Source organism: Thermobia domestica, chromosome 9 (assembly GCF_964235325.1).
Source record: "Thermobia domestica chromosome 9, izTheDome1.hap1.1, whole genome shotgun sequence".
Classification (NCBI taxonomy): domain Eukaryota; kingdom Metazoa; phylum Arthropoda; class Insecta; order Zygentoma; family Lepismatidae; genus Thermobia; species Thermobia domestica.
This window is the reverse complement of record NC_137462.1, coordinates 187,070,663-187,094,375: the sequence shown is the minus strand read 5'-3', so window position 1 is coordinate 187,094,375 and position 23,713 is coordinate 187,070,663. Positions and strand designations below refer to the sequence as shown.

Sequence of the window (23,713 nt, the reverse complement as noted above, 5' to 3'; positions counted from 1 at the left end):
CTTTCATGATCATATCAAGTACCAAGCCAATGTTTTCCGTGGTGGTAGCACTTGATGGTCTCCCAGATCTCGGCTCATCTTCAACACTCTGCCTACCACACTTTAATTCCTGCATCTATGTTTTGATGGTGGCATATGAAGGGGCAGATTCACTTACGGTATTGACCATATCTTGGTGGATCTCAGACGCCGACATTCCTTTTAATTCCAGATATTTGATGACTGACCTGTACTCGATTTTTTTTTCCGTTGTCCCAACTTTTGCCATCTCACACTTCAAGAGCCTGTAAAAGACAAAAGAAATTACTTAGAACCAAGAGCTTGATACACATTAATATCAAAGGTTGTACTATTCTATTAAATATAATTATTCTATTCAAGATTCTCGTTTTCCATGTTAGGCTCAAAATTTTTCAGTCATCCCTCGTAGACTAATTATTTTTAAGAAAGCTTACAATTTCTCTGAAACCTCTCGCGTGCCTGTTGTTAGGGTACGCGCCTTTAGTGCAGACGACCGGCGTTCAATTCTCAGCTGAAACTGGTGTGGTTTGGATCCCAGACGTAGGTCCATGTCTTACATATCCTTGATGCTGAAAATGACGCAGAACTCAAGTCCAGTCCACCAACCAACCAATCATTTCCTATGTTTCAACATATTCTATCTTATGTTTATGCTTTGAGGCTAAGGGAGGCAGTGATGATAAGAATGACGAAATGAAAGTTTAGTTTAACATTAGGCTAAAGCAGAAGAATAAATAATGAAAGTAAATGATACGAAGTGTTGTCCCATCAGAAATAGAACCTCGGACCATGTGCGCCAGGGTGCATATGTACTGCCATTAGACCAGCGAGGAGAGCGAGATTGAACAGAATTTTTGAACGAAGAAAGTGTCGGAAGCGAGAAAACTTCAATAAAACATGTGCACCCGATATTTCCGTCCACCACAAAAAACCTGAATCGAACCAGAAGTAAGCGTTCTACTATGGTCGAAATTGAAGGTACTTTATTACCTATTTTTCATTACTTTCCGTAACTTATACTTCCGTTCTCTTTCGTCCAAAATATTCATTATAATGGTTGGGTTATTTATATTGTCTCAAGAGTTGCCGTTTTCTTCCCTTTTCGTTCAATGTACACAATTTCGCTGTGTCTTTCTACTGACAAAACTATACACAAACGGTAAGTTTTCCCTTTACTGTGGTATTAAATATCAAAATTAAAGTATATTGTAAAACTCTGTTCTCCCATATAGGTTGTAGGTAGAGCGTTAATGAAAAGTGTGTCTGGAATCGACTCGCACTACCGGTTTTTATTATAAAAATTCCACTATAAACAGTATTTTACACAAATACAACGAAGAAAATTTCTCTATACTTGTAAGGTAAGATATAGGTAGTCTTTGACCGAGAGTTCGCAGTCAGGATCTCCACAAAGCCCCGAAGCAGGCTAGACAGAGTGGCGATAGGGACACAAAGCTCCGAAGCAAGCAGTGGGTTGGTTAGGTGGTTACAGAGCCCCGAAGGAGACTAAGCGACTGAGGTTGGGATTCCAGACAAAGCCCCGAAGGAGGCTAAGGCTACTCCTAATGTTCCGATTGAAACAATAGGAGTGGCACCAGTGAACTGGTACAGGTCCACTGCCGTCCATCGAATTTATAGGGTCCCCAGACGGCGATGGCGCTGCTGCTTCATTGTCACCGTCTGCTTCGTGGGAGGAGCTAGAAGTCCGTCGTCTGCAGGTTGTAGTAGATCCACGTGGTGTGTAGTATCCTCTCGTGAAACGATATGGTGGTGTTTATAAACATAAATATACAAACAATATGGTATTGTTTGTATACAATACCACGTGGGACATTACAATATATAAAATCAAAAAAAGATGAGTATTTAAAGTGCTACGTTGCTGTAAATCTGCATTAACCACCTCAGTGGATTTGTACAGTATATTGTACATCGAACCTACGTATGCTTTAGGGACACTTGTTGATTTAGTAGTTGAGATAAAATTATAATTATTGATTATCAACGTTTATTTTGGACCGTTAAGCCACTTTATAATGAAAATTTTAAAAATATATGCATCTACGTATATTTTTCAAAATGTATACTATAATGTTCATTTTCCCTGTAGCATTTGCATATAGTACACATAAAATGACCAATTTCAGAACACTGCTCTAGATTTTCGAGTATGACAAAGTGTACTATAGAAAGGTATCTTTTGTGATTACGCACCATAAGAAGTGACTTTAGGTGGAATTCATACAATTAATTTCTTTTTTGGTTTAGACATATATGTACTTGGTATTTTTGACAGAGAAAGTGAGACCTGAATTTTCCATATGTCTGATATTTGCAACGGGTTGGTTCATTCCGAACATCATGACTAGGAATATGGTCTACTTTGTCCTTTTACACTTCGTCAGTGAACTTTGTGGTGGGACAACACCGTATACCTGGGTTTTTCCGTGGTTCTATCGTTTCCTCCCACTTTTTCATTCGACTATTTCCTCCATTTCTCATCATCACCGTCTCCTTTAACTTAGCCGGCATAATCATGGGAAGTAAAACTGACAGATTTTTTTTTTTTTTTTCATTTTTACCTGCATTGCAACCAGAATCCAACAAAAATTACACTGCATGGAGTAGAACTTCTCCACGGGACTAAGGTAAAATGTACAGTATACTGTACATGTTTTTCCTCAAATACGTTTTAATGCAAATAAAAATAATTTATTTGGCATAACATTCAAAATTAGTCTTTTGCAATACACAAACGAGCAATTGTTTATTTTGATCAACCCTTTTTACTCAATATAAACACAGTTTAAAAACACACGGAAACCACAGAGAGTGCCACATACATTAGTAGTTCAATGATTGACTAGCAAGTAGCAACACTGTCTATGCACAATCTTCAAGGAACACCAAACACTGCAATTCAATGAGCACAAATGCATTTGAGTGACTGTTGGGCGGTTGTCATTGTTAAAAAAATAGTTGAAAACTATGTACAGTATACTGTACATTTTCCTTCATGAGTATAAAAAGAAAACGTAAATTTGCCACGGAGGAGGTTATGTCGGAAAGAAATTTCTGAATTCTGAATATTTGGTTTAACCAACATTTCTCAAATACAAAAGTTAGTTAGGCTACAAAACTTACAATATTCTGGTACATAACATATCTTTATTTATTACAGTACAAAGAAACCAGGTTGACATAACCCCTCGTTTTGGAATGTCTGCACCCCGTTTTCCTACTAGTTCTACAATTCCACGTCGATACAACGTTTTGCTCTTAAAGACAAAGAAGTAAATGACTGTTTCTATCTCCTTGCTGGTTGGGAAAGCATCGTGATTTCAAGAAGTGCACCAAGGACCGAAACAGATAGTAATACGAAGGGCAAGGTTAGGAATATATGCCGGGTGTGGCATCGCTTTGATGCCATTAAGTACCTGATTTTTTGTAGGGTTTCTCGCGCCGAGTATGATTTTGCTTTACTCTGTTGCAGCAGGGCGCATTTTCGGTTCACCAATGCAGGATATTTTTAGCATAGTGGAGCGCACATTGCTCCAGTTGTTCGGAATAAAGGTCAGCAATAATCGAGCTCGAAGTGAATTATGGGTACCCCTCGTGGTTCCACCACGCTTACAGCATGACCATGCTCAAAACGGCCTTGTTTGACGACAGATTCTTGCAAGTTGGTCCTGGCTTAGCCACTGTTTTTGCACATTCGAATTTCGGAAAAGCACTTTTCGCTATATGTAACAGTCAGTTTCAGGAATCATCCATCACGCGGATTTTGTAGTAGTTGTCGGCACACATTTACTCTCCATGGGCTTGATCTGGGGGTCACTCATATGGCCCAATGCTGCAGTGGAGTGGGATTTGCTGAGTTGGTTTGACAATTACCGTGTGCTGGTGGACGAATTTTATTCAGTGGCGTATCATATGACCCCAGAATCTGTTAACATACAGCGGCCTGACGGCTGATCTTTTATATCTTTACAGCTTGAACGAAATATCTGGAACCAATGAGTTGCTGTTTGTGGTTCATTACAGCTCTCCTTTTTCCTTTTGGGTTGCTGCCGCAGCGTTGTGTCCGAGTTCGAACTCGTGCATTTACAGTTCACGTATCAAATGTTGAGCACTCGTCACTGTCTCCAAAACTGAATGAAGATATTGACGACGTGACAGCCTCCGCGTTAAATAGTCCGCTTGCCACGCTACCACTTGGGTCAATTTGACCATATGCTTAGGTTGATAATGACGTATACAGACGCCAGCTGTTTTGGTTGTGTAAATATTGCAAGACTAATGACTATTCTCTGTTTCTATCTTTCCCGGGTGGATCAGTAGAGCGCTTACCTCTGGTGCGTGAGGTCCCGGGTTCGATCCCCGACCAAGTAAATTTGTAGTGGACAACATTATGACCATGGGTTTTCTCGGATACCTCTTTTCCTCCCACATTTTCATTCCACCGAATCTTCCATCATTATACACTATTTTTTAATCATTCGTCTCCCTGAGTCTTAAAGGGCCTAATTATAGGACGTTAAACTGAAAGATTGAATTTCATTTTGTTGTCTCCTCCCCCTTCGAAAGCAATATTTAATCTGAGCATTCGTTAGTACCATATATGTACTTGTGTTCTTAACATTCTATAATATACCGTTAATTTTGTATGGTGTCATTAAAAGGAAATGTTACTATTTTTAATAGTTGGAGGCTGTCATAGATATTTTGTAGAGTAGATAGAGTAATACATTTCATAAAATCAGTTAGGAAGTGAGAGACGCTTCTTGTATGTAAATTCCAATGTGTTTGATGCACAATTAGTGTAATTTTATCATTACGTTCTCGTTTTAACTAGCCTAATAACAATATCGGTTTTCACCATGCCTTGATCTATTGCATGTCAAATCAGCACAATTTTCAAACGAATTCTAGAACACCTTGCTGGATTTTGATGAAATTAGTTTTTCGTGCCACTGGAAAATGATAAACTTTGATTTGTCAGGTTGATATGTGAATCAGTATTATATTTGTCATGACAGTTTGTTTAACAATGTTATGATGCAATATTTTAACAGTTTTGATTAGAAGATTACTTTGCCTGTTCTATTGATGTTACATTTGCAATTGTGTCGCAGAGAGAGAGTTTTCTCAGCTTCCTTTTTCCGTAATGAAAGTATTAGCATGCTTGGTAACACGTCCTTTACAGGTTGTACTCTCCTCACGTTCTTGCCCTGAACGAACTGCTTGTGTGTTGAATTCTAATCGTGGATGGAAGTGATGCATCGACCGTTCGCTGGGTGTTAGGCGAACATATCCCAGCAGAGAAAAGATCGTGTGTTCTTTCCTGACTTTTCTTAAAAACTAGATCGAAAGTCGCTGTAAATGCAAGTTATCGCTTTTATGTTGAAATATGGAAAAGAACGTACTAAATATGTAACTTAAGTAAGTATAGTTAAAACAGTTTTTAAATTTGCTTCAAAATACGGTTTGATAAATTAGTCGAGTCAGTATAGTTCTTCGCAGAGTGAGCGTAGGATTTTGGGAGCATATATGTATGGTCAGTGTATTGTAATTGCAGATGATGATCGTATTTAGAGAAGTTCGAAACTAAAATTAACGGAATGTTAAAAAGAAAGTTAAATTTATCAACGATATGGAATGAAATAATAATAATAAAAATTAAATAATGCACTAAATAGGTTGCATAAAATGCAAAAAAAAAAAAAATAATAATAATAATAATAACAATAATAAAAATGGGTGGAGTAAATGAAGTAGGCTAACAATAAGACCAAAAGCCTCGAGCGTAATTTAGTGTTCATATAAAAGCTCTTAGCTCTAAACTTTAGGAGGAGATGCACAATGTCTTTAGTCTTATCCCATTCTTCATTTCACTTTTTTTTAAAAGTGTATTATATAAAAATCATTTTTTAAACGGTATCATTCAGTCTCATGTAGGTCTTTATTCAGTATCATGGAATCAGTTCTTTTGGCTTCGAAGAAAGGATGAAAGAACATTTGTGAAAGGAAATAGTTTAACTTCTCCATCAGAGGAAATCCTAGAAAACCTCCAATAAGCAAGAACACTCATGCAGGGTCAGTCGTATGGCCACGGAATCAATGTGAAAGATCTTCCCTTCCCTAACAAATTTAGTCTTTCGAGACAATTTCATAGCTAACAAAACAAACATTGTTGGTTTTACAATAACATTTTCAATGAGCACTATTTCCTCTCTTACTTTTTTGGAAAAGCAACATTTTTCTTTTACTTATGATACTGGAACAAGTCTGGTTTGGAGTTTTTCTGGCTTCCTTTTTCACTTTCTCTAAGGAGATATTCTTTGTAATTGGGCCTGAGTCAATAAACATATGCACTCCCAATAACTTTCCTTTTCATCCATTCCGCCAACGAAGATACCGCACCAGTACACAAACACATGTTTCTTCCGCAACCGCACTGAGGATTCTCATAGGACATTTGCAAATGAGTTTTGTTACCCTTGTAGAGGAAAAAGCATGCCTTTTTCGCTAAACAGAAGAGTTTAGCCCCTTAGTTGGTTCCTAAGACCACGTTTCCACTTTAAATGAATCTTGTAGCTGTCATTAAAAAAAAAAAAAAAAAAAAAAAATCTTGAAACCCTACCATATTCCACCGCGTACACCTTGTCTTGTAAGAGTCATAAAACATTTTTTCCATCTTGCAAGGATTCGAACAGTGTCCAACTTTCTGGGACGTCTTGCTTGCTATCTGCTATCGCCCTCCCGCTGACATAAAGGAAAAGCCAGTTTCGTCGATTCCGAAACAACGGATTCTTTTGGATAGGGAGGGGGAGTGCGCCAAAATACACGTTTTTAATGAGGAGGTTAATTGTCCACTAAAGTGCGGTGCTGCAAGGGTGGTGATGCCTTTTTGTTAACAAGAAGTTGTAAAATCTAAACAGTAGATAGAAAGATCGGGTAGTAAGGTCTTTTTTATGACAGCTACAAGATTCATGTAAAATGGAAACGTGGTCTTACGCATCAATTTGGGGAAGGGGGACGCGTGAAGAGTGAGCAAGAGGGGCTCAAGGTACTGACAGAAATAAACTGTGGGCCATTTACAGTTTAGCGAACTCCACAGAAAGTGAGTGAGTTGAGAATTTGATAATTTAGTGCAGTATTTGAAATCGCAGGAGTGGTCAAAGAAAAAGCAAGTATGGCCAACGGGCTGAAAGGGGGAGAGAGTAAAGTAGACAAGGTTTATGAATGAGAGCGCCAGGCAAACAAGATTGGAAACCTCTGTTTCAGAGGAACGGAAAGTGACGACTAGGTTTCATGAGTCATGTTAAAGAGTACAATTCTTACGTTACAACTGAGACATTAGGACTGTAGTGCATGGAAAATCTTAAACAGGCTACATACCGATAATTGCAGAATATCGATGATGATAGGTAAAATGACCTAGAATAGTATGTTTATCTTCCATCTCTCAAGTTCGGTACCAAGCTTGTCATTTATATTAAAATTAAAAAGTGCGCATTGGTGGAATTGTAGACCTTAAATTTTGAATGAAACTAAGTTACGACGAGGTGAATTGAACGCTTGTAATTTTACGTGTTTATCCTAATTATTCCTCTCTGAGATCTGATAAGTGTTTTTGTTGTTAGAAGAAACATTACGTAGTTTGCAGAGCCCAATTTTGATACAACTGAGTATCTAAGAAAAACTTCACAACTAAAACTGTTGCTGCTACCGCCAGAAACAAAAGTTGTGATAACGCATATGTCAGGTATTAAAATACCCTTATCGTTGAAAAGCAGTGCAAGTAAATGGAAGCCAGATGATATTAATTTATACTAAGACGAGGAAGACTATTTGCTGACTAATATAATCAATTATTGCCAGGTCTTGTGATATACATACTGTACTGAAATTTTTTATCAGAATTTCAATGTTATCAGTTTTACCGTGATTATATTGTGTTTATTGAAAATGGAATTCAATACTAGTCACAAACCTCTGACTAAAAATCAGTACAGACCATATCCTGGTTTCAAATATTTCAAGAAGTGATAAACCAACTATCAGGGTTGAAGAAAAGTTATTTAAAAAAGAACAAAATATGTGTTTAAAACATGAAAAAGATGTTCAAAATGTTCTAAACATTTTAAAACATGATTTTGCACATATATTTCAAAATCGTATAATAACTTATTTTTTTTAAAGACATTTTGCTCTTTATTGCAACCAACCTTTTCATTTATTTTTTCCTGGTTAAGACTGTACTGTGCTGGGTACAGAATATTTCAGTATAGATCAAGAATTCTCAACTTACTTCATATCACGACCCCTTTTATTACACCCTTTTGCCAGTGACTCTCAACGTAACAAAATAGTATGCATTATTTCTTTCTTTTCTTCCGTCAAGTTTCTACATTACTTTACTAACATTCAATGCTACATCTCTGCAGACACAACTTTCTACCCAAGAACAAATAAAATATTAAAGGACAGTTAGATACATCAGGAGCAGAACGAAGTAGGTCTGAAGACGATTCCTTGAAACAAGTTCCAAAATTGCTTTCAAGGTTGAGCCAGGTATTGGCAGCGACCCATTTCTTTACAACGGTAATTTTTCAAGGCAAACACGGCGATATTCAAGAATGAGATGTGGAACACTGTTTCCTATGATGAGTTCACGAACTTTGTTGTACGACCCTGTATATATGTCATTACGGCATTAAAAATATGCACGGATGGGGGTGTTTAGACCGTGCTGTGGCATTCTGACATCCGTTACAGCCCTGAAATGTACTTTAATCTGGTCCGGGCCCATCTAATTTTCAGATGACTCCGAAATGGGCCCCAATTAGAGAGATTTATTGTAATTGGAAAAGTCGCATTTCAGTTGTGACAATTATACATTTTTATATGCAACTTAGTATTCATTATAATTCAAACGTCCTTTAAACCTTCATTGAAAATGAAATGAAATCTTTAAGTTTTACATCTCATGGTTATGCCGGCTAGGCTAAAGGAGAAGGTGATTGTGAAAAATGAATGAAATGGTGGAATGAAAAAGTGGGAGGAAACAAGAAAGCTCCGAGAAAACCCACATACACGGTGTTTGTCCACCACAAAGTGCACTTGGCTTGAGCGGGAATCGAACGAAGGACCCCATACATCAGATATGAACCTACCACTGAGCCACCGCGGCCTCTAAACCTCCACCGTTAATCTACAACATATACACTGTCGCTTCCTTAACTCAGATTTAATCATCATCATCATCATAGGCATTCTGCCATTACTGATAGTTAACTTGCCGCAATTGAGAAGCTAGATCACCACATTGACCTGCTGTAGCCACGAGAAATCAAAACATTCACATGGGAAGAAAATTGTCTTCTGAATGGGGAGCACTTTTTGACAATTTTCTTTCTCTGGCAGATTTTTTTACAAAAATAAAATGAAATAAAAATAAACATTGTTTAAAACAAACCTTAAAAATGCATGTGTGTTAAACAAAACAACCCTGGTTTATCGGCTCAGGTATATTAAATATCATTATCAACTGACTACGCTTATCATGGACACCATCTTGAAGACATACATGTTGAATCGCGATCGGAAACTTTTAACCCTTTGGGGATCTCATGGTACAATTTGTACCATACGGGGTGTTTCATGGTACATTGCGTTATAACTCTCCTATTTGAGCTTTTTCGTCCGTTTTTGTTTTTCAAGTCCAGAGGCATTGCAGAAGACATTACGGATGGCTTCACACCTTCCTGTGTCGAGACATAGGAGGTGATGACGTCATAAGTCTAAAATTTATATTTTCGTGTAATACTTTTTTTGGGGGGGGGGTTATGTAAAGTATTTTTGGCGCGCTTATTTTTGCACGTAGAAGATTGAAATTGTGCACAAACATGCAGTCCACCGAGTAGTATTTACCAGATTTTTTTAGATTTCTGCGTTAAAATAGGGGGTACAGAGGGGCTAAACGTTGAAAAAGGGAAATTTTTACCAAAAATCCCTTTCATGGGATTTTCCCGCCTTAGATACATAATGGGGACAAGTGAATGGTGCCGCCTGAAAGGCAGTTCTATTCTGAAGAGAATGATGGGCGAAACATGACCTTAGGGTAATTAGGGATGTCTCAGGGAATGTTTAAAAATTTCCCTCTGTATACGGGAATATGGGACATTGTCGGTATATTTTTTTTGGCTGGCTTACTTTTGCACCTGGAAAATTGGAATTGTGCATAAACATTCAGCCCACCAAGTAGTATTTACCAGATTTTTTTTGCAGATCTCTGTGTTAAAACAGGGGGGTCCAGGGGGGGCTAAAAGTTGAAAAAAGGATATTTATACCCAAAAAATCCCGTTTTTCCTCATTTTCCCGCCTTAGATACATGATGGAGACACGTGAGTCAAAGGGAAAGGGTTCTATTGTGAAGAGGCGAAACGTGACCCTAGGGTAATTAGGGATGTCAGGAAATTTTTTACCTGAGATCATGGTGTTTTACGGTAATTTGGGGCATGGTGGGAATTCCTGATAAAACTTCTCCCGCCCTTGGTATTCAAGATAGAAACTTGAAATTTGGTACACACATTCAGTATACCAAGTACTATTTATCAGATTTTTTTTAGATGGCTATGTTCACACAGGGTCGCTCCGTGAGGCCCAAAGTGCGAGAAAAAAATTTCCGAAATTTTCCCTTTGACATAATTTTTCCCGCTCCTGGTATATGGTATGAGCATGCAAGTGGTATCATTTGAAAGCCAGTTCCATTCTGAAGAGAATGAGGTATGAACCATGATCCTAGGATAAATAGTGACGATGCAGTAGCTGCTTGACTGAAAGTCTAAAAAATAGCCCAAAAACCCCGGATCTCTTAAGGCAGCGTTTCCCAACCGGTGTGCCGCGGCACAGTGGTGTGCCGCGAATGGGTCGCTGGTGTGCCGCGAGGAAATCGGAACAAAATTATTAATTCTATAGCAATCAAATTGCAAGACATACAGAAAAAGGTATATTTGTATTTCAAATTACTACTATGAATCTAAAATTTAAAGTTTCATACTGTGTTACTTTTCTGTAGAACATTTTTCTGTACATTTCTAATTTTTTAAAAAAAGTATTTGTTATCATTGTTATGAACATTATTGCTTCTTTATTGTTGCAGACTATTTCGTAACTTGAAATTTTAAAATATTATTCAATCCTTCCGGCAAAGTAAACATGCATACGAATTACCTATATTTGTGTTTTAAAAGTAAAAGAGATTCGTTTGTTCGTTCGTTATTTAGTGATCCTCCTCCTTAATGAAAGGTTGGATACAGTTTTCGAAAAAAAAAAAAAGTGTATTTTTAACAACTTGAGCCCTATATCTGATTGTAATTGTTTTCTATTTTTAAATTAAAATGAAAAATAAGCATAATGATTTACCACGGGGAAAAAACAGTGGTCTAGCTTTCTTCTCTGTGAGAAGGATGTCAGTAATCAGAAAAAATACTACAGTATTTTATATTTTCAAATAATAATAATAATAATAATAATAATAATAATAATAATAATAATAATAATAATAATAATAATAATAATAATATGTGTGCCGCGAGAATTCAAGTTACCCTGAAGTGTGCCGCAAGTTGAAAAAGGTTGGGAAACGCTGTCTTAAGGGTTAATAAGAGTCGTTTTATGATTCATTAAGTCGTACTGAAATATTATTAGAAATTCACTGCTTCCTGTTTGGAATGCAAAAGTACATGAATTCATTGTAAATGAAAATAGTAGGCCTAGCATATAATGCTGCTAAATGCGTTAATGTAGTCTGCTTTTTACATTATAGGGAAATGTAAAAACCAACAGTATGGTGAAAAGTAGAGATGCAAAAAAGCCGGCTTTTTTGAATCGATGGTTTTTTTCACATAAAAAGCCGGCTTTTTTGGAAAAAAAACGAGAATTTTGGAAATTTTGGCTTTTTTCAACTTCATGATTTTTCTATCTAAATAGCTTTCTTATAGTATATTCTATAGTTAGATAAGAATTCCATGATCTGAATGTGATATTTCGCTCTGAAATTCACCATCAAGATGGATGGAGCACGTGTTTTACGAATTAAAGCTAACATGAAGAATATAGTATTTGAGGGTAATTTTAGAGGCTATTTAACTTTATTTTAACTTTTGAGGTATCGACATCTCTTTTCTTCTCTAGTTTGTCATCCGTGTTTCATTTCTAAGAGTTTTTAGTACTCTAGCTTCTAGCGCAAAAGTTAAACTTGCCCGTTTTTCTATTTATCCGTCAAAGCGTACGTTTTTCAATATATCCGTCAAGCCGTACTTCCATATTTCTGTTATACTGTAGCTGTGAAGTGATTTAGCAATAATTTTCCGGACACAACCTTGAATACCAATTTATACAAATAATCAGTAGCGGATTTAGAAAAGTACTTTAGGAGGGTTTTTTCTGATTGTTTCGTTTCCTAAAAAGTCCTAATTTTATTTGGGAAGTGCTTGAAGTTTATGAGTACAGGCATAATATTTCGTTTCGTTTATATGTTTAGCAATAATCTTCCGGATACAACTTTAAAAATAATTTTATACTGAGAATCAGTGGCGGATTTAGAAAAGTATTTTGGGAAGGGTTTCTTACTAATGTTTAGTTTTTTTTAAACATTCGTAATTTTTATTTGACGGGAGCTTAAAGTTTATGAGTAAAGGCATAAATAATAGATATTTCGTTTGTTGCAGACATTCCGTAACTTTGGGGAACGGGCTTCAGTCCGAAAGACCGCCCCCCTAACCTTCGCAAAACCGTCACTGCTGGTAATTAGTAATAATAACGATTTAAAAACAATAAAAAAGGAAGTCGCCCAACTCACAGTACACGCACTATTTCTACATTCACAGATGGAATGAAGCAAAGCTTTGTCAGAATGTTCGAATGCTGGTTGAATCCCGGACTTCCCGACAGAAGCGCAAAAGCTAATCACTCAGTCATGTTTGTTGTGGAGTTGTATTTAGCTTAACTTAAATACATTCCGTAGTTTTTTTTTGGGGGGGGGGGAGTTCCGTAATGATATGTTGAATCCCTCTTGTTAAAAATTCAGAAAACTTGAGGATTGGGTAAACTGTGATGGTGGTTCTATAAAACTTAACTGTAGAATTTCAAGAATATACAGAACCAAAAGCTCTAGATGTGCAGCCTTTAAGTGTATCATATAAATCTAAGTATTTCTCTTATGTTTTCTTTTAATTTTATTTTGTTTCAAAAAGAGGGTATGGAATATTTTGAAGTAAAAATACTACATACTATTTTGCTAGTTATTTGTGTATTCTTTAAAAGGAAGTGTTTACTTTTAGAGTTGGCTGGTTTACACCAACTTTTTTTTTTTTTAAATAACTGGTTTAAACCTCAAAAATAAAAAGAATGAAAAATGCGAATCGTGTGAATTTCATGGTAACGTTTCCAGATATCAAACCACCTGCAATAGTTTTATTTCCCTTTCACCTTTTAATCAAGGTGTCCCATGTTCAATTCTCGGTCGAACCACAAACCTTCTTTCATGCGTAACCCAAGTAGCGGTTCGGATGTCAGTTTAAGCGAAAGTCTTCTCCTTGATAACCTCGGTATTTCGTAAGGATGTTAAGCCTAAATATACGAAACAAACCAAATTGTATATTTCTGCATGCCTAAATGCGTGTTGTTTTATAAAGAAGCCAATATTGCTTAAATATATTGATAGAAATTGGCAAAATTTATCGATTGCCTACGTAGCTTCCAACATTAGCTTGGATTAGACTTTCAATGATATCTACGTACCGGTACTAAATTTGTAATTTAATACCTCAGTTTTAGTGTACTGATTATGGTACGTTGACCTTTAAATTTTACATGCAAAGCAATAACAGGATTTTCCCGTTATTGTCTTACATTTCAAGTAATGACGGGATTTTCCCAATGGCTAGTGCGGGAGATTCTCAACTTAAGAAATTTACTGACCGCACTTCTTTAAGCTTATGGGAGTTCTTCCGGCATAACCCCGCTGTTGCATAATAACATCAAGGCGAAACAAACTTATTTCTGTGAATATGTAATATAAATACATAAAGCAAAAAATCTAAGTCAAAAAAGCCTGGTTTAAACCAAAAAAGCCTGGTTTAAACATCCCCCAAAAAACAGGTTTTTGGCATTTTCAAAAACAACCACGGTTCTTGCCAACTCTGCTTACTTTTGTATATAGGAGGTTAAAAAATTCTTATTATATACATTGGTTAATCCTGTGGAATTCATAATGTAAATATGTTGAAGAAAAATATTTTGAAATATTTTTTCGAAATACATAGTTTATTTTCGATGTTTTATATTATTATGAGCATCAACCACTAATTAAATGATTTTTTGTGTTATAGAGAAGCGATACAAAGTCTGTTTTATAAATTTAAAGCAGTATTTTGAAAAAAGCCCAAAATTTCCCAAGCAAAAAAGCAAAGCAGAAAAAACCGAGTTTTTTTCCAAAAAAGCCGGTTTTTTTCCGAGCCCTTGCATCTCTAGTGAAAAGTAATAATTTTTAAGGAAGTAAAGCCTTACATGGTCTGACAGTTTGCCCCAACCATACTGAATTGTTCAAAAAGGAAGAGTAAATTATTTATTTGTAAACCATCTCATTAGTTTCATTCACTATCTAGAGCGGCAATGTGATTTGTTTACGATAAATTGGCGACGTCCGGAGAGCCTGTGCTGTAGTATACAGAGTGAATCTATTGTTGCAGTGTAGCATACATTTCGTTGTAAGTGAGAGCCACCTCGTCATAAACAAATTTACAGTTGGTACAAGAAATTTTTAGAAGATGGTTCCATTGCAAAGAGAAAATCACAAGTTGTTCTCACAAAAGAGACACTGACCAAAGCTTAAAACTTTACTTTATTTTAAATTATAATTTGTAACTGTTTCGGATATCTAGCATATCCTTCTTCAGACACGATCGAAATTAATGAAAATACAGACATATATATAAATGTTGTTATAACAGAGTTTAAATTCTTTAACCGTCATATATATATTCATTGTTATAAAAAATTTTAAATTCTTTTAACAGTCATATATAGAGTCATTGTTGTACTTTTTTTTATTTTTATTTATTTATTTATTTTTCTTATTTACCGAGGCCTTCAGCCCATCCTGTAAGTCTTCGTGTTCACTTTCCAATTAATCACTTCCTTTATTTTTGGTTCTTATAAGGGCCCTTTATTTTTATTTATTTATTTATTTTTCTTCTCTATGTTATTCAAACTTCCTTGCCATGATTCATTAATTGGTAATCCCCCTGTCCAGTTCATCAGTTTATCTCTTCCTACCTTCTTTATCCAATCCGCTTCTTTCCACTTATTATCATTCTTTTCTCCATCTCCAATACTTCCGTCTTATCCCAATTAATTGCGTGATTCGTCTCCTTATCATGTTTGTATATGGCATTGGTATCTTTTTTCTTCCTAACATCATCTTCATGTTGTTTTATCCTTTCTTTCATTCTCTTTCCTGTCTCTCCTATATATGACATATCGCAGTCCTCACACCATACCCTGTAAATGACCCCTTCTTCCTCTTCATTAATCTTTTTAGTTCCTTTTCTATTCTTCTTCTTTATTGATCTTAATAAAGTTTCTCCACTCTTTCTATAAGTTCTGACCCCTCCTTTCTTCAATATATTCTTCAGTTTCTCCGTTTCTTCTCCCATACTTTCTATGCCATGCCATTTTCCACTCTCATCCTCTTCATTCTTCTTTCTCCCTCTCTTCCTCTTCCTGCGTTCTTCTTCCTTCTCTAACTCTTTCTTGCTGTAACCGTTCTTCTCTAACTGTCTGTAGAATTTCTGTATGCTCTCCTTCCTTCCTTCCTCTTCGTCCTCCAACATTTCTATTCTTCTTATCATATTTGTTATGAAATTTCTCTTTGTACTCCTATCCACGTCGCTCCTCTCATGGCAGTACACTCCCGCTGAGCACTCTTTCTGGTACCACCTCGTAACCAGGCCTTCTCCTTGTTTTATTATGGTCATGTCTAAAAAGTTTATTCTTCCATTTTCTTCCAACTCCATTTCCAAGCTTATGCCTTTTTCTTTATCTTCCACACTATCTTTGAAGTTCTCTAATTGTCTCCTAGTCCCTTTCCACAAGCCTAGACAGTCATCCACATACCTACAAAATATGATCAAGTTCTTACACCCTTCTTCTTTCACCTTTTTCTCCCATTTGTTCATAATTATTTCTGCCAGTACTGGGCTCAGCCTCGAACCTATACTGATTCCTTTTCTTATTTTTACCACTTTCTCACCGATTATACAATAACTGTTTTCCCATATTAACTTCAGAGCCTTAACTACTTTCTCTTTTGTCCATCCTTTTATACTTTTACTACCCATTTCTTCCTCTATGACACTTATTATTGCTTCTCTACTAAGGCTCGGGAACATAGCCTTAACATCAAGACTAAACATAAGTTTTCTGCCTCCAATAAGATCCACTCTTCTTAACAAGTTGTTCTCGCACGTCAGATAAAAATGTTGAGCTTATTCAAACTCTTTTCGGACGTACCCCTAGGAAATCCAAAAGCAGAGAACTTTGAATTCCGCAACCAACTGTATGGCGTGTGACGAAAACATTCTGCGTCTGAAGCTCTGTAAGTTGCAGTTAATCGAGGCATTGCATCCTGACGATGATAAGGAAAATATTAGAATTTTGCACTGCATTTTTGCAAGATTGGGAAGATGACACCATTTCTGGAAGTTCTTTGATGAATCAATTTTACATATCTGTAGTAAAGTGAATCACCACAATGTCAGAATTCAGGGAACTGAAAATCCCGGCATAGTCATCGAACATGAAATAGACTTTCCAAAGCTAAATGTGTTTTGCGTTATTTCCGTCAACAAACTCGTGAGGGTTTCTTTTTTACGGATAAAACTATGAGTGAAATTACATACTTGAACATTCTCCCAAGACTGGTGGTTTCCACAAATTCAATAAAACCGTGTTGCGCTCCACCTCGCATCTACCATGAGGCACAATAGTATCTGTCTGACAGAATTTCAGGACGACGGATTCTAAGAAGTGGGCAACATTATGTCATTCATCTTAAGTGGCCTCCGAGGTCACCAGAACTTACCCCTTGCGATTTCTATTTGTAGGTCTACTTAAAAGACAGCGAGTATGTATCACCTATGCCTGCTACACTTCAAAATGTGCGAGATCAAATTGATACAGCGTCGAGTTCAATGACCATGGACCAGTTAATTCATCTGCAGCAAGAAATAGACTACTGTTTCGACCCTTGTCACGTATCAAGTGATGCTCATGTTGAACGCATAAAATAAAACTTTGAATCTCCTCTGTCTAGTGATGTGTCATGTGTGTCTACCTATTGTTATTCAGTACAAAATGACTATTTTAATCATGTATTTTTAAATGTTTGCCGTTATCACGCACATTTTCGAAATTGGCGTCCACTCGTTTGTTGCATTGTACATCGTCTTCAGAGGAAATACCACCATTACAGGTAATGAACCTTAAGCACTGCCCATAGGGAATTATAGTTAAGGCTACTAGAGAGCCAGTCGGCGTAGCGGTGGTTCAGTGGCTGCTAGTTTCGTGCGATTGCTAGACATGTGGGGCATTCAGATGTAACTGTGGCCCAAGTTAGGGCAAGGATACCTGAAGGCACCAACGTACGACGTGAAGGTTCTGGTCGGCTGGAGTATCGTCGCATTGTCTGTGAAGCTTGACATCTACGCCTGCCATCCGGACACAACGTCGCATGAGAGCCAGAGGAACGTAACTCCAAAATGCGGTTTTCGTTTCCTTCATGTTTGGACACAATTTTGGAAGCCCCACTTGAAGTAAATGGAACGTAACGCCATCTGTTCTCCTTGTCGATTATCTATTGTAATGTAGCTCTATTACCATCTTATATCTTATTAAAAACACATCTTTCTAAGAAAATAATATTTTTGTCCTCTCGCGTGTAAACGTACGAAAATGGAGTTACGTTCCTCTGGTTCTCATGCGACGACAAGTAGTGGGCTCAGTACAACACCCTGTGTCATCCCAGATCGTGTCTCAATGACTGGTATCAGTTGGATTTCGGGTGCACTATCCCCTGCGTATATTGCCATTAATACCAGTGCGAAAACGACAGCGTATGAAGCGACTCACTCTGGCGGCATGGAATCCTCATAAATGGCAACTGGTCCTGTTCAGTAATTCAGTATTATGACATTTGACTATCGGGAGCGTTCACGGCGGCGTCGGGAGGAAAGGTCACATCCAGCAAACACTGTGGAACTGCACACGAGCGTCACTCGTGGCATCATGGTATGAGGAGCCATCATGTATGACTTTCGGACACCTCTGGTAGTAATTGGCGGAACCTTAAGGGTACAGCGATACGAGGGTGAGATTCTGCATTCACATTTTCTACCCTTCCTGCAAGAATACGCTGGTACAATATTTCACCAAGACGATGATTTGCCACACGACACGTGTGTCTATGAACTGTCTACGTCGTTCTCAGAGTTCTTACCTTGCAAGCAATGTAATCTGATCTCTGCCCATTTGAACACACCTGACCAGCTCGAACGCCAACTCTGCTCCATTCGTGATATGCAGGATCTCGAGGCGCAGTAACGAGCTATAGACGGACTTGCCTCAAGCAAGGATAATACGATTTTACAAGTCACTTCCAAGTTGCGTCAACATATGTATCCGTGCCCATGGTGGTGCTACAAGGATGCGCAACACGTATTACGCTCGTACAACCAAACCCTTGTTGGATTAGTCTGATATTGTAGTAATCATTACAATAAAGCTGTATAGTCGTGCAACCTATGGAATTTCATTTAATTACGTATATTCCTTTTGAGTGCCCTTTTTTTGAGGCAGTGAGTGTATATTCAGATAAAACTGAAAGAATATAAAAAAAAAAAAAAGATTGAGAAGAAAGAATAAAAATTAACATCTTGGTCATGAAATTTCAACAATCCTAGACTGAATTATGAAGAGCGTGCTTAGACTTTTTAAATTGATGTATTCATTCTGATTGTCGTGTATTCGGTGAAAGGTACTATGTACGGATAACTGGTGCAAAGGAGGATTTAGAACAATAGTTCGACGAGTGTAGGGGAAAGAGTTTATTTACACCTAATATTATGTTGTGATTCAACCGACAAGTGTTATAACTTTCTGCATTAGTAAGTAGGTATTGGAATTTTCTGCACTGTATTGTATAGTAAATCTCTAATTTATTTGATATAGTGTTAATATATTACTAGAATACCTTCCATTCCTGTTTCAGTACTTCAATAGCTCTCTCCACTGGTCTAGTGTGCCTTTGGCGCATGTGGTTCCGAGTTTAATTCCCAGTGGCAGAGCACAAAAATTTAACTTCACAATCATCTACTTTCATTAATCATTTATCTCTTTTAGCCTAAAGAACATAACCATGGGACGTTAAACTAAAATTTCATTTCATTTCAGTACTTGCCATTTATTATTTTATTCATATGTAGCCTTCTTTTAACCCTTTGGGGATCCTATGGTACAATTTGTACCATATGCACTTTTCATGGTACATTGCGTTATTTCTCTTCTATTTGAGCTTTTTCGTCCGAGTTTTTTTTTGTTTGTTTTCCAAGTCCAGAGGCCTTGTAGAAGACATTACGTATGGTTTCAGACCGTCCTGCGTCCAGACATAGGAGGTGATGACGTCATAAGTCAAAAATTTATTTTCTCATTTTCTAAGCCTATGTTCAATATTTTTTGGCGGGCTTATTTTTCTACGTAGAAGATTGAAATTTTGCACAAACATTCAGTTCACCGAGTAGTATTTACCAGATTTTTTGTTCTGATGTCAGTGCCAAAACAGGGGGGAACCAGAGGGGAAAAGGGGTAAAAATAGGGATTTTTTTACCCCCAAAATCCCGTTTCTCGTCATTTTCCCGCCTCACATACAAGATAGGACCACGTGAGTCATACCGTCTGAAAGGCCGTTCTATTCTGAAGAGAATGACGGTCGAATTATTATTCTAGGGTAATTAGGGACGTCTCAGGGATTTTTTGAAAAATTTACTTCTATATAGGGAAATATGGGACATTGTCGGTATATATATTTTTTGGCGGGCTTATTTTTGAACGTAGAAGATTGAAATTTTGCACAAACATTCAGTCCACCGAGTACTATTTACCAGATTTTTTGTTCCGATGTCAGTGCTAAAACAGGGGGGGAACCAGAGGGGCAAAGGGGTAAAAATAGGGATTTTTTACCCCAAAAATCCCGTTTTTCGTCATTTTCCCGCCAAAAAAACATGATAGGACCACGTGAGTCATACCGTCTGAAAGGCCGTTCCATTCTGAAGAGAACGACGGTCGAATTATTATTCTAGGGTAATTAGGGCCGTCTCAGTGAATTTTTATCCAAATATACTTCTGTATAGGGTAAAAGTGGGGCAAAGTAGGGACATTTTCTCTGGCAGGCCTATTTTTTCACGTAGAAGATTGAAATTTTGCACAAACATTCAGTCCACCGAGTAGTATTTACCAAAGTTTTTTTTCGATTTCTGCGTAAAAACAGGGGGGTCCAGAGGGACAAAAGTTGAAAAAAGGGAAATTTTGCCCCCCAAAATCCCTTTTGTCAGGAATTTCCCGCCTTAGATACATGATGGAGACATATGAATGGTACCGCCTGAAAGACAGTTCTATTCTGAAGAGAATGATTGGCGGATTATAGTCCTAGGGTAATTAGGGATGTCTCAGAAATTTTTTCCCTGAGATCATAGTGTTTTATGGTATTTTGGGGCACTGTGGGAATTTTTGATAAAAATTCTCCCGCCCTTACTATTCAAGATAGAAACTTGAAATTTGGCCCACACATTCAGTATACTAAGTACTATTTCTCAGATTTTTTTTAGATGGCTACGATCACACAGGGGGGGGGCAGGGGGGCCAAAGTTCGAGAAAAAAATTTTTCCCTCCGAAATTTTCACTTTGACATTTTTTCCCCGCTTCTGGTATATGGTATGAGCACGCAAGTGGTATCTTTTGAAAGCCAGCTCTATTCTGAAGAGAATGAGGTATGAATCATGATCCTAGGATAAATAGTGACGATACAGTAGATGCTTGACTGAAAGTCTAAAAAATAGCCCAAAAAGCCAGGATCCCCAAAGGGTTAAGCCACTTTCAGCATTGTTATGAAGAGAAAGTGAAAGTGAAATTGGTGAATATTTTCAGACGCATTTACGATGTCTTAAAATGTAAAAGTATTTAATATCATAAGATTAAATAATTTTTATTTTCCTTTCAGCGACAGTTGCGGGAAAGACGAAAAACTAGTGATCCAAATCTCTCGAAAACCAATAGGTAAGTTTAATTAATATACAAAAGTGTAAAATATGTAGAAGAATATCTTTCACAGCGGGATTAATTGGTTCTGCGCTTTGCGAAACTGCGTTGTTCAAGATCTGTTTACAATGGGTTTAAATTGAAATGTATTAATCACAGAAATTTAGTATAATAAACATGTGATTATTTTTTAAAAGATACTAATTGGCAATCTTGGCAAACCTATTGCCAATTCGTAAATATATGTAATAGAAAAACGTGTTGTGCAAGATATTTCTTTATTGTAATCAAACTCAAGAAGTGCAGATTCGGCTTCCACTTGAAAAGTAAGATTGTATTAGGTTGATTGAGCAACAACAGGGGAAAGAATACGCTCAAGGATGTGTGTCTTAATGCAACTCAATAGTCGAATGTTTTATTATACATCCTTTCTATTACTTGATTTCATCTGCAGTGTGGTAGTTTCAAATTTCTTGACTAACCTGGTACAGGGACAAATGTAACAACAGTAACGTGAACATGGTCAATAGCTTTCAAAATAGTGGATTTAAAGTCGACAGTTTCTTAACAGCAGGTTCAGGATCAACGTAATTAACCCCATTACAAAAAAGTCCATATTTTATTTTAGTCCAGGAAATCTAGAGCAATTTTACCCTCAACCTGGGCAAAATTGCAACCTTTAGTTTTACACCTGTATTTTGTTTAGGTACCTCACCTGATAAAAATATCCAAAATCCGACAAAATCGGACCACGGGAACACCCCCAAAAACGGTTTCAAAATGGCCGACCATGTTTTTTTGAAAAAATCGTAGACCTTTACGTTGGCGGCTCTAGTAGCCCTCTTAATTGACACAGGGACATGAATGATACCTCGTTGGAACGCTCATAGACCACACATTCCAACGAAGTGACTTTTGTATCCATCATGCCCAACCCGTAGAAGTAAAAGAAGAAGAAAGTTGATTTTTGTTTTTAATTGATATTTCTTGGACCCTGGCCACACTGTACATCCTCATACGCCGGCAGAAAAATTCCCACGCGTAGACCAGACATCGGTAACAATAATATAAAAAAATGAAGGACGTAGGTTCAACAGTAAGGGAGATAAAAATTCGAAACCGCGGACAAAGAAGGGTCACTGTGTATATTTTTTACTGTGGTCTAACTTCTGTTCCTTAGATCTAGCATCCTCCCTAATTGTCACAGAGACATGAAGCATACCTCGTTGGAAAGCTTATGGAACCCCCTTGCCAATGACGTATCGTTTGTGCTCCCTGTGCCCAACCTGTAGAAAAAGAAGAAGAAACCTTGAAAAAATTGGGAAAATCTACACTTTTACCTTTCTTGGGCTCTGACAACCCTGATAATCGTTGCGTATAGGTGGTACAAACGACACGTCGTTGGAAATGGGGTTCCATAAACTTTTCAACATATCATAGTCTTGCATGAACCTAGGCACTGTAGAGCTATGGCTGATTCCCTTACACGTTTGTGTATCATCTGCAGAAGCCTAGATTCTGACGATAACCTCATCACACTTCAAGAAAAGGGAGCTGAAGGAGTGAACAATGCCAGTAAGGCTCGCGGTAGTAACATTCTCGCCGCTACAAGTATGGTGGTTCATGTCTCTTGTCGCAAACGTTACATTGATAAAAAAGATATTGCGATTGCCCTAAAAAGAAAAACGTCATCGCCGATGCAAAAACGAGTTACTCGCTCGTTGGATGGGTCTTTCAACAGCAACATGCCTGTTTTGCGGAACGCCTGTCTTATTTGATGACCGTCACGTCTTGAAATCAGAAAATGTGCGAGTGACAACACAAGCATTGCCACACAACATTTTAAGTGTTGCAATGAACGAAACGATACCGGGTCATAAACTGTTCGAGGTCGAATTGAGTACTTCTCATCTGATCTTCATGCTGGAGATTGTGTCTATCACAGATCATGTAGTATCAACTTTCGAACAGGTAAATCAATTCCTCAACAATACTGCACCGACAATCAGTCAGCATCAAAAAAATTCCGGGCTGGCCGACCTACAAATGATGAGAGAATTCGAGCATTTCAGCGCATTTGTAGTTATTTGGAAGAGCACGATGATGAGAAACTAACTGTGGGAGAACTTGTTACAGAAATGGGCACATTTCTTGTACGGACTGATCACATTGCATATGACGGACGACACATGAAGCGTCAACTAATGGAGTAATTCGGTGAAAAAAATATAATTTCTATTGACAGTGGAAAAAACGACTTCATTACACTTCGAGAAACTGCCAATCACATTCTACGGGCATATCGTGATTTATC

The 23,713-nt window shown here is 37.3% G+C and overlaps 1 protein-coding gene across 13 annotated transcripts in view; it reads left to right on the top strand.

Annotated features, from left to right (window-relative positions):
- RhoGEF2 (Rho guanine nucleotide exchange factor 2) overlaps positions 1-23,713 on the top strand; it is a 656,727-nt gene that overhangs the window by 362,877 nt on the left and 270,137 nt on the right. For all 13 annotated transcript variants that reach the window (XM_081725662.1, XM_081725656.1, XM_081725658.1 and 10 more), the window contains one exon: positions 21,362-21,417. In XM_081725662.1, the coding sequence (XP_081581788.1) occupies positions 21,362-21,417 (56 nt within the window). The remainder of the gene's footprint in view (positions 1-21,361; positions 21,418-23,713) is intronic.